We start from the raw sequence: 17397 nt of genomic DNA on the forward strand, positions 1-17397 counted from the left end.
GAGGTAGGTTAGTCTGGGAGACTGTGCATTCACACACGCTCAGCCTAACCTACCTTGCAGGGTTGTTATTGTACAGTGGTGGAGGGGAGAATGTTATAAACCAATGGGAGAAAAGTGGGGTACAGATGAAGTAGACGAGTAATACTCAAGAGGAGAGATGGTATACGTAGGTAGACGTGGGCGCGGGGAAAGCTCCCATTGTCTATACTTTCTCTTGCTGTTTTTTGTTTCAAGTCAGCCTTCCCAACTTCTGTTCTGTACATCAGTGGTCCGCAACCTTTTTCAGGCTGCGGACCGGTGGCGGCAGGGAGTCTGAGGGCTGGATTGAGATTGTAGGCTGCCATTTGTGCATTATATAGAAGGAGCAGGTGGAATTAGCGCGGGAGTGCTGCACATGCACGTTTTGCGTACACGCATAGTGCAAACGTGCATGTGCGACCTGGCGCAGCCCTGCGGAAGCAGGGAGCAGCGGCCCGGTGCCAGGGCCTTCGTGGCCCGGTGGTTGGGGACCACCGCTGTACATGATTTGGGTAGATGCAGGCACATAAAAACCAATCAGCCAACACTGCATGCGGTGTGAATTATAGCCCTTGGTACAGCCCTTACCTTTAGCATCTGGAAACAAGAATTACTGCTGGTTGTAATTCCCATGCAATTATTTCAGGGCAAGCTTTTGAATGGGCCACTCACTCCTCATCCAGAATGCAGTCTTTCCAGTTGCACTTGCCTCCCTGACAAGCTCCAACTTGGCATCGTGCCCCCGCGTTACTAATTGCTCCAGTTATGCACACGGCTCCTTGTGCGTCATGTTGGTAGGCTGTGTTGTTCTCAGGCCACTAGGTGGCATGCCTGTGTTTTTCCTTGTCCCTGTAGGAGAGCAGATCAGGTTTCTGTTTGTTGCCGTTTCCGAATTCTAAGGAGTCACCCAACCTAGAGGCTTCCATCGGTTCAAGATGTACAGTCAGCCTTCAATGATGGCATTTTAAGTTTCTTCAGGTGTGATGCTGTCAAAGTTTGCAAGTGTTTTAAAGCTTTGTCGATTTCAGGAAGAGCACAATCCTAGCAGTGTTTCCATAGAAGCAAGCTCAATTGAGTGTAATTCTGAAAGATTCTCAATAAATTTTCTTAATCTTGAACTGTGAGGGATATCCAAGGAGCCCCAACCGTGTTGCAGGGGTCACCACCTTAGCTTGTCACCTAAAAAGCTCCAGGATAAGGCATATCTTGTGGGACATCTTATATGTGTCAGAACATTACCAGGATTTTATTGGCATACTGTTACAGGTGGGTAGGCATGTTGGCCTACAGTAGAAGAACAAGGTTCCAGTCCAGTAGCACCTTAAAGAAAAGGCAATCTTTTGTGAGCCAAAGTTCTCTTTGTCAGGTATCTGGTGAAGGGAGCATGATGTCACCAACATCCCAAGGCTGTCTAGTAGCCGGGGTGCGATTTGGCCATTTTTAACCTGTGATTTGAGGAATCCAGAAAACTGGACTTAACACCCTTAAATCACATGAACCAACAGTGAGCAATCAGGGATAAGACCATATGGAGGGGGAAATGCATGATAGTCTGGCCAGTTTTGTCCTGACCTTGCACCTGCACTCCCTTCTCCATTTCCTGCTCTGAGTAATATATATTTTAAAATGGTGTGGTTCGTGTTGCACGGGACTGCAAACCTACATTGTCAAAGATGAAATAAAATCTTCTTTAAAGTGTCCATGGTCTTTTGGGGATCAGGCAGGCAAAACACAGCCCCTTTTCAGTTTTCTGGAGGTGGGGAATGAGCTGGGAAAGAAGGGGGGGGCGAGTGATCAGGCTACCTTCTTCCCATCATTCAGGGGTCTGAGCACCTTCTTTTAAACCAACCATTATCACAAAATGCCTTTTGGGCTTCAGTTATCATGTTCCGGGTCTCAGAAATCCACCCAGATAGAAATAAACTGCAAGAGAACATGAATCCCCGCCCCAAAGGAGGGGAGGATGCTGTATTGTTCTGGCATTTCTCCAGAGCAATGGGGCAGTGTTGATTTCTATTAAAAATTTGTCTGTGTTGTGGAATTACTGCATAGCTACATGGCAGTGCCTTTAAAAAAAAAATTCGGTGGTAGGAGAAAGTTTCAGTCCAGGAGAGAACTGCTGTGCTGTGATTGGTGGCTTGCTGTGATTGACAAGCCAAGGAGCGGATGGAGAAGTTCGAGTTGCTTTCCTCTTTCAGCCTTATCAAGAGGAAAACATGAGGGGGGTGTCCCTGTGAGGAGGGCTGCAAACACAAGATTTAGCATCCCACGTTTGTTTGCAGGAAGCCACTTACATTTTACCTCTCTATGCGGAATGGTCTCAGTGTATCCTTAAATAGGTATTTCCAAAATAGAGAAATACAAAGCAGCTTCTTGAAATAAGGAGCCCGTGGTGAGCCTAATTTCAACTCATGCTGGTTCTCTTGTATATCAGCACTTTGGACAGGGAGAAATCTGGTTGTAATGTGGGTACCACCAGCTTCTCTCACTTTAAAATGACTGTTTCTGTTATCAGACTCCGAGGCCTATATTTCGTATAAAAAGCCTTTGTTTGCTCAGGCTGTTAAGAAGCTGAGGTCCATGGTGGTCTCTCTGGGAGGTGTTACTCAAGGCTAATCTTATTCCTTGGATTGTTGCCTTATAGTTTATATAGTTTATGGTCGTGTTTTAGTTATTTAATATTGTTTTGCAGTGGCCTATGGCTTTATGCAAATATAATTTATTCAAATTCTTGCACCACCAGAATCTGAACTTCTGCAAAAGGTTATGTGCGTACTGGTTTAGGTTATTAGAAGATACTGGCTTAAATGGGCCTTTATTTTTTGGCCATTTAAATCTTTTGACCTTGCCTTCACATCTTTAAGGATCGGTTTGCACAATATCAGTTCATCGGTTCATCCCTTGCAAATGCGGTGCCAAGGATATGTGTGGAACAGCTGTTGCAGACCACACAACACAGCCGAGTCAGTGTGGAGGGCCATTACCCTGAAAGCCCATGCTTGGCTTGTTCTTGCGCTTATGAATCAACCCCAGAAACACAGAATAAGATTAGTACATTTAAGGAAGGATTGTGCAACACAGGATTTTTGTGTGTGTGCCTAGATTATTTTTATTGCTAATAAACGTGTGGTGAGAACTAACAAGAAAGTAATTCTGCTTAAACTTATAGTGGTATGCAGGGCCTAAGTGATACTTTCTTCTTTGAAGTGTTGGAGTAATCTGTATAGATGCTCACTCTTAAAAAAAAACTAAACTTTACTGTGGAGAGCAGGATGTCTCTCATGCAAAACTCTGGAGGAGTTAACCGTACAATTGGAGGTTGTTTCTGTTGGCCACAAAATTATTTCTTGCTTCAGTTAATATTAAAATGATACTGTTCCAGAGCAGATAATGTTTACTAACACAATATTTTGTCTTGGGGGAGGCAGGTTCCAACATGAACTCTGATTTCACAAAACAGCTTCCTTTCATTAATTGTGCCTGGGATTGATGTCTCCACAGACCTAGAGCAAGTTGTTTCTGTACTCCACTGTCTACGTTGCAATATTCCGAGAGGCATTTCTCTTGGTAGGCATCAAAACAGGGTACCGTATCTGCTACACTAGCGATCCCCAACCTGTGGGCTGCGGACCACGTGTGGTCCTTCTAATTGGAGGTGGGCCCTGAAGGACGCCTTCCCCCCCCGCCCTTTACTTCATCCCCCCCCCAGCCCTTTACAACTCACTTCATTGTTGTGGCGTGTCTGTATCTTATTTTGAAGGGATGTTTAAACATTACCATAGCAATCAGAGAGCGCTAGGGCAGTGGTTGAGAGTAGAGGAGTAAACTACCCCCCCCCACCGGGCCTCAGTAAAAGGCGTTGAGTGGTCCCCGGTGAGTGATCCCCGGCGATAAAAAGGTTGGGGACCACTGTGCTACACCTTGATTTTTAATAGATTCAAGTGGGTAGCCATGTTGGTCTGAAGTAGAACAACAAAATCCAAGTTCAATAGCACCTTTATACCAACAAAGATTATTCAAGGCGTGAGCTTTCGAGTACATGCACTTGAAAGCTCTCGCCTTGAATAAATCTTCGTTGGTCTTAAAGCTGCTATTGGACACTGATTACCTTGATTTTAAGTTTCGCATTCTCCATTTCCACTAGTGAGTTCAAAGCCGCTAATAAAATAAATCTGCGTGAAGCAATTGCACTAAATTAACACAGATATTTAAAATCTTATGATGAGCCATAATTTGATGGGTAATTGTGGGCAGGCCTCTGGATATGTTACTGAAAATGGATATTGTGTGGTTGCAGAAGGGATAACAATGGAAGGGATAGTCCCTCCCCTTGTCTCCTTTGTTGTGCCCAAAGCTTTGTTTTGCTTGAAACTAATTTTTAGGCATGTGTGTGTCTGCATACTTGTGCTGACAATCTGAAATGACAAATAGCCTTGTAATGTCATTGAAACAGTTGTCTATCAGGACTTTGTTCCACTTGTTCTCCAAGGGTGGAGTACACGTTTCTTTCACCCTCTGTTTTATTCTCCTGTGAGTTGTATCCATGAATAAATTGCCTAAGGCCATACAGTGATTTTTCACTGTATTTTCATGACAAGCAGGGATTTGAACCAGGGTCTGCTCAGGCCTAGTCACTGGACTATGATATGGCTGCTGTGACCATTGCTTCCTGAGGAATGTTTATGTGTAACTTGAGTTGCCCAATAGGCCAGGAGAAAATGGTCATGTCCCTTTAATAGAGATTTAATATGAGAAAGTCAGCAGTCAAAACTTTTAATGGCACGGAAGTATACAACATCACCAAGATGGAGCAGAGTTGTTCTCTCTTGCCTCAGAGGGATGGACCAGAACCAGTGGGATGACATTAATGCAAAAGAAATTCCATCTAAACATCTAGAAGAAGTTCTTGACAGAGCGGTTTTTCAGTTGAACAGGCTTTCTCGGGAGGTGGTGAGTTTTCCATCTTTGGAAATTCTTAAACAGAGGCTGGATTGACAGAGAGGCTGATTTTGTGAAGGTTCAAGGGGGTGGCAGGTTACAGTGGATGAGTAATAGGGTTGTGAGTGTCCTGCATAGATGACCCAAGAGGTCTTTCCAACTCTATGATTCTGAGTGCTTGATGCATGTTAAACTGATATGAATGGGATAGCTGGAAAGATCTGTTAGTAAGTCCATGTGTACAGCAAGCATGCTCACTGTGATACTATTGGATTGATTCAGTTTAAGAAGAAAGAAAGAAACGTATTTAAAGCCAACCACTGCCCTGTTCAAAGTGGTATACCTTCTATCTTTCTGGATAAAGTATCTGCTTCAGATTTCTGAGGCTCTCCTTTTTAAGATTCTATGTCTCATGATATGGAACAAGTGGCTTTTATCCAAGGTGTTCTTTAGGTATGCCACAGTACCTCTGCCACAGTACCCCAGTTAAGTGTCTCTCTGTTCATAGCCCTACTGTTTCTGACTTATCCATATCTCTCTTCTTTCAACTGTTCTTGCAGCCGCTTACAAAGTCTGCAAACACCCGTCTGCGGAATTTGAACCAAACTTTCTCATTGAAGTGATGTTGCTCATAAGAATTAAGTGTTATGGGCAAGTACAAAACTTTCATTTCCTGGCTTAAGGGTGCTTTGGCGCAGCAGGAGGCACACACACACACACACACACACACACACAGATATTATTTGGCATACATGGTGGCCTGGATTCCCCCTCTGTGTTTTCCTTCTATTTGACAGAAGTGCCTTCCCTGTTTGAGAATGTGCTAACATCAGCATAAATTTGGGGGGGGGGGGGCAGAACAAGCTTTGCCTTGCTAATACAAAGCTACCATTTGAGTATATTGCATATAGCTATGAAATGTAAGGAGTGTTGCTTCCAACATATATAAAGTAACCAGCCTGTATTGGGCGGGGGGAGCATGACTTTGCAATCAACTTCAGGCCTTGACAATTTTCTTTGGTTCTACAACCTAACTCCAGAATTTGGGCACCAGACTCATTTTTCAGCTTTCAGGGATGCATATTTTAATGAGCACATTTCTAAATTATCACTCCCAAGAAACCTAATCCTTAAAATGTTCATGGTTTCCCACAGTTAAAAGCTATGACAAAGTGTTGTAGTTTATTCAATAACCATAAGCTTAACACTGGTTGCCATTACTACACCAAAAGCTAATGTCTAACTCCTCCACAGTTTCTCGTAATTCCATCATTGCTTTACGAATTTCCATTCAGTTAGCTATTGGCACCAGTATGGCAAGTAACTGCTGAAAAAATAAGTCCATCCGCTACCACTGAATGGTGTATAGTGAAATTTGAATGCAAGTTGTGACAATAAGGCAATGCTTATTTGTTTTGGTGACATACAACAAAATATGCTGGTGCAAAATGATAAGCGTTGTGTGGGTTTTCAGCCAGCTTTCCCCCTCTACCTCTGCCAATTCCCTTCTTTATTCGAGTTCTGGTTCCACATAGCTTAGGTCCATGCAGGTCTCGTGATCTCCAGCATAACCTTTTAGGTGATCATCTCTTTTTTACCAGTGGAAAAACTGATTGGCTCCAACCTTGCACTTCCACTGAGAGCTGCTGAGAGACACTACAATAAAATAATTGCTGAGAATACAAGGTACTGTCATGCAGGGGTGGCCAAACTGTGGCTCTCCAGCTGTCCATGGATCACAATTCCCATGAGCCCCTGCCAGCCCTCAAGAGATCAAGCAAATTCTCACTGTGACATTAAAGGATGAAGGAGAGTTCCTGTCAGATGAGGAAAAATAGGAAATAATGGAATTACCTGAACCTGCCAAACAATTTTTTAAGGTTTATCAATACTTGTTATGCAAGACACTGGGAGCACTGGATTTAAAGCAGGTCCCCACTCCAGAAGATCAGGACTGAGGGTTCCAAGAGTCCAAATGACCCAAGGTCAGTAGGGAATTTTTCCCACCAGAAGATGTTCTCCTGCAGATGTTCCCTCTACCTGAGCATTTCAAGAGACAGTTTAAGATGAAGTATGTCAGACCCATGACTAACAGGCAATTTATGCCTATGTTAAAAACGCTGTTTGCCTGATAATGCTGAGCAATTTTTATAGGTGTTGGTTGTAGATGCTCCTATTGTGACCCTACAGACATCTGGGCTAGTTTCTGAATATGGGAAGGGCGTTGTCAAAGATGCCCTGGATAAAAAGTGGATTATGCACTAGAAAATCCCACAAGGCAATTGCCATGTTGCTGAGAGCTTCTTCAGTTGCACCTATAGTGTCTTGAGCTGCAATTGTGTGGGTGAGAAAAATGATACAACTCTTACCTGAAAATAATAAGAGGCTGACTGAGGGAGCCAGTACATTTTCTCAAGGTGGTCTCCTTAGTGGTGAATACCACCTTGGATTCTGCTATTTTTAATTTGGCTATCACTTCTACATCAGAAGCCATCTGAGTTCTCTGGCTCAGGGCATGGCAAGCTGACATGCACTCAGAATCTCTAGTTACAGCCTGTCACTTCCAGGGGAATAAATTGTTTAGAGATGCCTTGGACAGAATTCGGATTGAGGCATGGGACAAGAAATGTGTGATGCCCTAGTGCATTAATAGGAATGATAGGAGACCACACTTCAGTTTTTCATTTCACATGCAGAAATGTGTTTCAGGCAGAACAATAGAAAAACATTCTGGAATCAGTCCTGACAGTCCTTTTCCAGAGTAGGATTCTCTTTAAGGTTTTCAAGAAATAGCAACAACAATAACAATAAACCAGATAGAAACAACAAGCAACTTGATGGCCTTGATGTGCCAGTGGTGGTGAGGACTACTTCTGTACAGGGACACATGAGACAGTCCTCAGAGAGATAGTTGTTCCCTGGAAATTGTCTCACATGGGTATTTGATGGAGTTCAACTGCCTTCCACTGGACAGGGTCATGCAGTCACCACTAATCAAAAACAACAAAAAAATACAACCCTAATATCCATTGATCACTTATTGTCCATCTGAACCATAGAACCGGTTCCAGACCAAGAGATCACCTTAGAGGTATATTTGATACTGGATTTAACACTTCTGGATCGGTTCATAAAATTAAGATTTCAAATGGCAACCCTCTAACCAATTACAGTTTACAGGATCTGCACGTAGTTAGTGTCTCTGGACCACAGAAACAGTCCACTCCCCTGAGGCTCAGAAGATGTTTCACAGGCCCCTGCAGATGACTGTTTCTTTTGCTCCCCAACATATTAGGACTAGGAGACGTGTGCTGGTAATTGGGAATTCCTTATGGAGAGGAGTAGAAACCAAAGTGTGTCGACCGGACTTATTGTCTCAGGAGGTATGCTGTCTGCCTGGTGTGAGAATCAGCGGTGTCACGGAATGGGAGGAAAGACTTGCAGAGCCCAAGAACAGATATCCCTTCCTGTTCATTAATGTGGGAACAAATGATACTGCCTGGGGCAATGTGGAGCATATGAAATGAGACTATGTGACCTTGGGGGGGGGAGGGAAAGTGAAGGGCTTTGCAGTGCAGGTTGTGTTTTTGTTGGTTCTTCCAATTAATGACCAAGGCTTAGGAAAGGAAAGAAAAATAATGCAGCTAAATGACTGGCTACATCATTGGTATCATCAGGAAAGGTTTGGGGTTTTGGACTATGGATGATGAGGCTCTTCTATCCGTGAGATGGTTTGCACCTCATGATGGTAGGAAAAAATGTCTTTGTGAAGAGTCTTGCAGAACTGGTGAGGAGGACTTTAAACTAAGTCCAATAGGGGAGTGAGACATACATTCAGAGCCAAGTTTGATTATGATAACTAGGTGGATCGGGAACTGATTGAAAGATCGCACCCAAAGGCTGCTTGTAAATGGTTCATCAACTTCTTGGAGAAGAGTGACAAGTGGAGTGCCTCAGGGATCTGTCCAGGGCCCTATGTAGCTTAACATATTTATAAATGATTTGGATGAACGAATAGAGGGGGTCCTTATTCAATTTGCAGATGATATTAAACTGGGAGGGGTAGCAAACACACCAGAAGACAGATTCAGAATACAAGATAATCTTGACAGGCTAGAAAACTGAGCTAAAATGAATTAAATGAATTTCAATAGTGATAAATGTAAAATTCTTTATTTAGGCAGGAAAAATCATATGCATCACTATAGGAGAGGTGAAACATGTCTTGGCAGTAGTACATGTGAACAGGATCTGGGATTCTTAGTAGAACAGACACTAAACATGAGTCAGCAGTGTGACTCGATAGCTAAAAAGGCAACCAGGATTTTTAGCTGTATTAAAAGAAGTATAGTGTCCAGATCACGTGAGGTGGTGTTACCGCTTTACTCTGCTCTGGTAAGACCTCAATTGGGCACCACAACTGAAGTTTTGGGTACCACAACTGAAGAAAGATGTAGGCAAACTGGAGTGTGTCCAGCGGAAGGCTACGAAGATGGTGAGAGGTTTGGAGACCAAGCCGTATGAGGAAAGGTTGAGGGAACTTGGTCTGTTTAGCCTGGAGAGAAGATGACTAAGAGGTAATATGATAACCATCTTTAAAGACTTGAAGGGCTGTCATATAGAAGATGGAGTTATGTTGCCCCAGAGGGTCGGACCAGAACCATTGGGTTGAAATTAATTCAAAAGAATTTTCGGAAGTTGTTCTTGACAGCTAGAGCAGTTCCTCAGTGGAACAGGCTTCCTTGGGAGGTAGTGTGTTCTCTTTGTTTGGAAATTTTTAGAACGACACTAGATAGTTATCTGATAGAAATGCTGATTTTATGAACTTAGGCAGGTTGTGAGTGGGTGGGCAGGAAGGGATGTGTCAGTGTTTGTCTCTTGTGGCCCTTCCTTGCATACCCAGGAAATTGCTGATTGCCACAATGGGGTAGTATGTGAATTTCTTCTAGGCCAGGCTAGTTTCTGGAGATTTTTGATGTGTGTGTGGGGGATCACTTGGGCATGAAATTGGGGTCTGTGTAGGTAGGCAGGTAGTTGGGAGTTCCTGCATTGTTCAGGGGGTTGTACTAGATGAACCTGGAGATCCCTTCTGATTCTGTTATTCTAATGTCTCTAAATCTTCAAGAGACTTATGCATATGTACCAATTGCAGAGAAGCAGTGAAGATTCTTACAATTCTGTGTAGAACAGCTCTTTCAATTCAGAGTTGTACCTTTTGGCCTGTCTGCTGCCCCAAGGGTATTTTCAAAGATGCTGATCAACCCAGTGGTAGCTCTCAGACACCTTACCTGAACAATCTCCTGTTAAGGTCTCCATCAAGTCATCAGGCAATCAGGAGCCTATCTCAAGGGAAAGCTTTTCTACTAAATTAGCAGGTGCAGATGTACAGAGCTGTGAGTCTGACAGGCCGTGGAGCAACCTTGCAAGGAAGACCTGCTTGAGCTGTGGTTCCCCCAGGAGATGAAGTTTTCCATCAAATTAGTACAATTAAGAGCAATATTACTGGCCCTTCAGCTCTTTAATGACCTTCTGCTACAAGCTCATGTGTTGGTTCACACTGACAATATAGCAGCCAAAAGCTATCTAAACCATCAAGTAGGCTCAAGGTCTTCAGGGCATCACAAGGAAGCACTCAAGATTCTGTCCTGGGCAGAAAAGCATCTATAGTCAATTAGAGCAGAATATATTCATGGTGTGGTCAACTTTCAAGTGGAATGGCTAAGTTGCCAAAGTATTTCAGAAGGAGAATGGGCACTAAAAAATCAACCTCCTCAGTACTTTGTTAGATATCACCATCCCAGTGCAGAAGACACAGATGCTCTGGTTGCCCATTGGCCCAGGAACTGTTACACATGTTCCCACTACTGCTGCTTCCCAGATTGCCGAGACAGATCAAACAGCTTCAAGTGGAGATAATTGTCGCTTCTCAGTCACTCAGAAGCCTTGCTTTTTCAGCACTGTTACGGATGGCAGCACAAGAATCTATGCTTCTTCTGGTGAGTGCAGACCTTTTATATCAGGGTCAGCTATGGCATCCAAGACTAGAGTGGCTTAACCTAGTTGCCTGGAGACTGAGCAGGCTCAGCTACTAATATAGTCACACGGTTACTAACACAATTCTGGTGGCTAGAAGACATTCCACTAATACAATGGTTCTCAACCTGTGGGTTGGGAACCCCAAGTGTGGGGTCACCTGGCCCATTCTGCGGGTTCGCCAGGTTGGAGGCCACAGCAGTGGCAGCTGGCAGTGTGCCTGCATGTGCACCTGGGGGAGCTTGCCTGACACACCTGCTGTTCCCCACCTCCCTGCGAAGCCCCGCGTGGAAGCCAACAAACAGCGGGCGGGCAGGCAGTAAGGAGGAGTCCAAATTGCCAGCTCCATGGCCAAGAAGAGCCGGCAAGGCGGCTTGCAATGGCTGCCCCCCGCCCGCTGGCGCAGGCCTCGCCCTCCCCGACAGCTGGGAGGTCTGTGGGCAGCAGAAGGGTGCAAGAGAGACCATGCAGCCCGTGCCAGCCGCCGCTGCGTCTTCTTTCCTTTCTGCTCCCCTCTGGGGAAACTGCCTGGTGCGCATCAAAGTTGCCCCTTCCGGCGGGCGGAGGCGCTGGCCGGTGGCCGCCTTGATTGTTGTGCATCTGTGTGCACGCGTGCGACTATGTGCATGCTGCCTGCGCACGCACACCACCACCGCCGAAGTTGAGGTCGCGGCCCGAAAAAGATTGAGAACCGCTGCACTAATATGATATACAATTATATGTGGAAGGCATTAGTGAGGTGGTGTTGCAGGAAAAAGGTCTCTCACATGTCACCATAGATTGAAGACATGTTGGAATTTCTTCAGGACAATGCAGATCAAGGACTCAGAGCTGCTATACTTCATAGACAGATATCTGCCTTAAGTACTGTTTTGCCAAAGGTTAGGTTCCATCCCAAACATCCACCTATCATAGGTTTCCTAAAAGGGATGGCGCCTAAAGACCCATTTGTCCAGCATAGATTCCCGACTTGGCATCTAAATGTACTGAACCTGTTCACTAAATCACCATTTTGAGTCAATAAAAGACATCAACATGAGGTTCCTGAGAATAAAAACATTATGTCTCACAGCCATCACCACAGCAAGATTTTGGAAATTGGGGCACTGTCATGTAATCTAAACTTCTGTGTATGCCATAAAGATAATGTGGTACTTAGAACCACTCCTCCTTCAGTCCAAAAGTCAGTTGAGCATTTCATTCAGAACAAGAGCTATATCTGTCAGCCTTTTGTTGAAGGCCCAAATATCCCAAAGATGTACAGCGGCATTTCTTGGATATCAAAAGATCCCTGAAGGTGTTCCTCGGTGCGACAAACAACTTCAGGAAAACAGCATATTTTCATTTCCATCTCACTGCTAAATAAAGGCACAAAAACATCAAAATCAGCCATTAGTTTAAAGTCTGTGTATAACTGAAGCTCATAAGGGTTAAGGATACCAAAGGACATTACTGCCCATTCCATACTCAGTGCTGCTACTAATGCAGTATTCAGTAAACATCAGAGGATCAACTTTGGAGAGTGGCCACCTGGTTGTTAATCTCTACCCTTGTTGTTACAAGGATAATGTATATAGCTCAGCTGACCCAGTCTTTGGAAGGTAAATCCTTCAATTTTTTGTTCACAACAATGACATTCACCCACCAAGTTAGGGACACTGTTGTGGGAGGTCCCACAAGATGTATTCCACCTCAGAGGGAAAATGACCATTGGCTACTACCAAGAAGAGTCGTTTTTCTCTAAGGAGCAGGAAGACATCTTCATCCCTCCCAGGTCATCATTAAAAATGTCTGATATCTTATTGTTTACATGTTTATATGCCTTTCTGGAATTCTTATTCCTTTCATCATATGTTATTATGTGTTCTGAAGTTTTCGAGTTAAATTAGTTCAATTTAGCATGAGCTGTTGGAGTTCCGAACAGAAGAGTGGGTTATTCCCACCACATATAACAGGAAGAATTCCTGACTCCCTGAAGTGAGTAGTGGAAGCTACTCAAAATATGTCTTCCTATACCTCAGATGAGACGGCTCTTCTTGGTAAGTGGGCAATTAAATATCTTTCATATCCTTCCATATACTCACTTTTAAATTCCTCTTTTAGATGACCTGGAACATTTGAAGTCTCTTTCCTTATACCAAACCACCGGTTTAAGACCATGAATGTAAATCGGAATTTCTCCACCTACACTTGCCAAGGTAAACCTTGAACTGAATCATGAAATCCCAGACCAGGGAATTACCATTCCTAGCTCTAGTTTCCTGTCCCTGAGGATCTGAAAAGAAAGAAAAATGGACTTTACATAGTGATACTCTAGACATTTAGATCATAGAGGCAGTCATTGCTTGGATAGAGCATTGCATCCTCCTCTGGCACTCCCTCCCCCCCCCCCCAAAAAAAATATTTCCTGGCAATTTGAGGGACAGTGCTAGGAACCTTAAGGATTAGTTGTCTTGAACCATATGATTAGCAGGTCATTTCTGCATTTGCCAAAGGCAGGTTCAAGTGGGTAGCCATGTTGGTCTGAAGTAGCACAACAAAATTTGAGTCCAGTAGCAGCTTTAAGACCAACAAAGATTTATTCAAGATGTGAGTTTCCAGTGCATGCACTTTTCCTCAGACAATGGAACAAGGATCATAAGAGTGCCGATATAAGGCAAAAGTAAATTAGTAGCAAATTAGTAAACTGTCATAACATCCAAATTATGCAGTATGATAATCCTTTGCTAAAAACATAATCAGTCTTTTGGGATCAGTTGTAGTTCACAAAAACATTGAAGAAATAAAAATGTCAAGGTTAGTAATTTACGGTAGACACTTTCCCAGTTGTGAAAAGAAGTAATTAAAAGAGACTAGTTGCTTTCCCGATCCGTCTCCACCCAAGCATACTACTTACATCACATTACATTCACATTGTCCCAAATAAAATAAAAAGAGGGGATTGTAAGGAATGTGGATACAAGAGTTGAAAGTTAGCATACGTAGGGCAATAAGAAACCAATATCCTTGTTGAGTCCTGGGTATTCCATTGTTTTGAGAGTTGTAATAGCTTGAATTTCCACAATCTCCCTTTCTAGTCTGTTCTTGAAGTTCCTTTGCAATAAACCTCCCAGGGCCTTCGAGGAGGGTGGTACAAATAAATAAATAAATAAATAAATAAATAAATACTTACTTACTTACTTACAGCTACTTTGAGGTCTCTTATTAAATGTCCTGGAAGGCTGAAGTGTTCCCATTACAGGTTTTTCAGTCCTGTGATTTTTAATGTCAGACTTGTGTCCATTAATTCTTTGGCAGAGGGTTTGACCTGTTTGCCCTATGTAGAGAACAGAGGGGCATTGTTGGCATTTAATGTTAGAAGATGAGCATGTGAATAAGCCTTTGATGGTGTAGGTCAGGGATAGTCAAACTGCGGCCCTCCAGATGTCCATGGACTACAAGTCCCAGAAGCCTGGGAATTGTAGTCCATGGACATCTGGAGGGCCGCAGTTTGACTACCCCTGGTGTAGGTGGTGTTGTTAGGTCCAGTCATTGTGTAATTGGAGTATATGTGGCAGCAAAGTTGGCATCAGGATTTGTTGCAAGCTCTGGTACCAGTGTCCATGTTCAAATTAGATGTTGCATTGTTGTGGGTGAGGAGAGATTGGGGGAGTTGTCTGTGTGGAGTAAGAAGTGCTCTGTGAACATTTGAGTATGAATACCACCAGTCTGCTTCCATTTTACTTCAATTGTAGACTTTCTTTCTTTCTTTCTTTCTTTCTTTCTTTCTTTCTTTCTTTCTTTCTTTCTTTCTTTCTTTCTTTCTTTCTTTCTTTCTTTCTTTCTTTCTTTCTTTTTCTTTCTTTCTTTCTTTCTTTCTTTCTTTCTTTCTTTCTTTCTTTCTTTCTTTCTTTCTTTCTTTCTTTCTTTCTTTCTTTCTTTCTTTCTTTCTTTCTTTCTTTCTTTCTTTCTTTCTTTCTTTCTTTCTTTCTTTCCCGCCACTCTTGGCATGCCGGATTGTGGCAGGCTACACTATAAAAGCCACATCAATAAAACCCCATTAAACCCCCCATTAAAATACATGACACAATTTTCCCATAGGAACATTTGCTACAGGTGATAATGGCAGTGAACCAAACCCATTCATTTTCCAGACAGTTGAAGTCTTTTTCCTTGAACCAAATGATCAGTTAAGACCATGAATGTAAATCAGAATTTCTCCTCCTACGCTTGCCAAGATAAACCTTTAACTGAGTCATGAAGTCATCCCACAATGTAACCAAGATGTGGGAAAAATCCAGATTTCACTTGGTCACAACCAAGCCAGCAGGTAAAGAATCTTAAAGAGATACTTAATTTGCCCATCTTGAGCAGAGGTAATTTTTTTGGAGTGGGGAGAGGAGGGACATTTTGCCAATTATATACCACATTTCCAGGTGTCTGTCTGTAGGTGCTTTAAGGCTGGGCGTGTCAAGAGGCAGAAGCTTTTTGCTACCTGTCAAAGTGATCTTGGCTCTCAGCCTACAGCCATTGTGGAAGCTGCCCTACAGGATTCAGAACCCGTTCTCAAGGAGGCCTTACGTTTCTTATTCCTGCCTTTCTTTGTTTAAATAGGAATATACCTGCTTCAATTATATTTGTCTCTTAAATTATTTACTTCTCAGAGGTCAAAAGTAGACATACAGGAAAGAAAAAAAAATAACTTCCAATAACTCTTCCAAAACTTTTTGGTAGTTTGTTGGATAATATTTCCAACAGCATATCCATACGATGCACAGGAAAATATAATTTTAATACATTTTGCACTCTTTATTGGATTGAATACATCTTTACTTCTTTTGCCTCTTGCACAATATATTCTTTTTCTGGCCAATAAGACTGTCATGATTAGTTGGACTTTTCCATGCACATGAGAGATGGTGACTTGTTAAAGCAGTGAGTTTTAACAGTCAAACAGTGACTTGAACTGGGACTCCTCACATCAAACTTTACTGCAAGGGACGCCAAGCCTGTGGACACGCTTAGCTGGCAACATCAGAAAATCACTGTAATGGTGGTATAAGATTGGTTCTTTGCTTGGCTTAGGAGGTGCTGTTTGGGTTCAGTTCCCAAAGCAAGGGAAGCCTTCGCTTTTGTCCTCTGTAGTTCATATTCTTTAGAATCATAGAATCATAGAGTTGGAAGGGACCTCATGGGTCATCTATTCTAACCCCCTGCACTATGCAGGACACTCACATCCCTATCGCTCATCCATTGTAACCTGCCATCTCCTTAAGCCTTCACAGAATCAGCCTCTCTGTCAGATGGATATCCAGATGGCTTTAAGACCATGCAAACCTTACAACTTTGCAATGAGGGACATAAAGATATAAAGTTTGTCCTTTTATTGCTTACATCGTTTGACCCTGAAGTTCATTAATAGGAAAAACAAACAGATTGTTCCAATCAGGAATAATATTGGCAAGTGCATTCTCGCAGTCTTTCTGCCATGGTGCTCTACTATCAGAAACATTAAGCTAGCAGTACAGGTTTCCTCTCTAATGGAGTCAGTTCTGCACAACCACAGATTTTTCCTTGGGGGTGTGCCTATGTATATACCTCCATGGCAGAGAACAGTTCGGTTGGTTTCATCTCGGACTTTAGTGTAGCAAGTGTTCCTTTTAGTAGAAAATTGTACAACATTGTGCAGGCTTTTGAGCCTGACAGAACTATTTGTCATGCTAGATGTTAACAAAACCAAAGCAGGTTTTCTAGGTCTTAAGACCCTGTCTCTTCCACCCTGTGGAAGATTTATTCATTCAAAACGTTTTGGAAGAGCGCCACTTTGGTGATTGCTGCATATTCTGAACATTGTATCATTGCCCAAATAATTAGTATTTTGATAGTGTCATAGAGTGATCTCATCCGTGTGAGGCTGGCTGGTTGATGTCCTTATGGGGAGCTGAGGCTGTGGAAAGGTGGTTTACCTGTGAAGCCATTTGGTGAGCTTCTTGATTGAGGTGACAATTAAACCAGCATCTGGGCATTTCACAGTTCACGCTTCAAAAATGTTGCTATAGTTTGCAGTGAACTTCTAAGAGCAGCTTTGAAGTGAGTTCTATAGCAATAGAACTCACTTCAAAGTAATCGCATTGTATTACTTCCTCCTCCCTGTCCACCTACGTCTGGTGGCTGTTCAAGGGGATGGATCCCCCATCTGTCCATTCCCCTTCTTTTCCATGGGCGGAATGGGTAAATGTTGGATTGGAGGAATCTGCAGCAGTAGGCATTCTAGATCAAAACTCAACCCGTGGAATATCCGCTTGGTTTAAGCAGAAACGGGGAAATATCTTTGTTGTAGAACTCCCTTTAAAGCTGATGGCTTATTAGCTTCCTAGCCTGTGTTGCTTTCCGGCTGGAGTGAAGGGGAGAGGGCCCACCAAAAGGGAG

The 17397-nt window shown here is 43.1% G+C and overlaps 1 protein-coding gene across 7 annotated transcripts in view; it reads left to right on the forward strand.

Moving 5' to 3' along the window:
• PHACTR4 (phosphatase and actin regulator 4) overlaps positions 1-17397 on the forward strand; it is a 119115-nt gene that overhangs the window by 41661 nt on the left and 60057 nt on the right. For 3 of the 7 annotated variants that reach the window (XM_077337228.1, XM_077337231.1, XM_077337229.1), the window contains one exon: positions 13093-13187. The exons of the other annotated variants lie outside the window; for them this stretch is intronic. In XM_077337228.1, the coding sequence (XP_077193343.1) occupies positions 13148-13187 (40 nt within the window). In that variant the 5' untranslated portion in view covers positions 13093-13147. The remainder of the gene's footprint in view (positions 1-13092; positions 13188-17397) is intronic. 7 annotated transcript variants of the gene reach the window in all.

Source organism: Paroedura picta, chromosome 5 (assembly GCF_049243985.1).
Source record: "Paroedura picta isolate Pp20150507F chromosome 5, Ppicta_v3.0, whole genome shotgun sequence".
Taxonomy (NCBI): Eukaryota; Metazoa; Chordata; class Lepidosauria; order Squamata; family Gekkonidae; genus Paroedura; species Paroedura picta.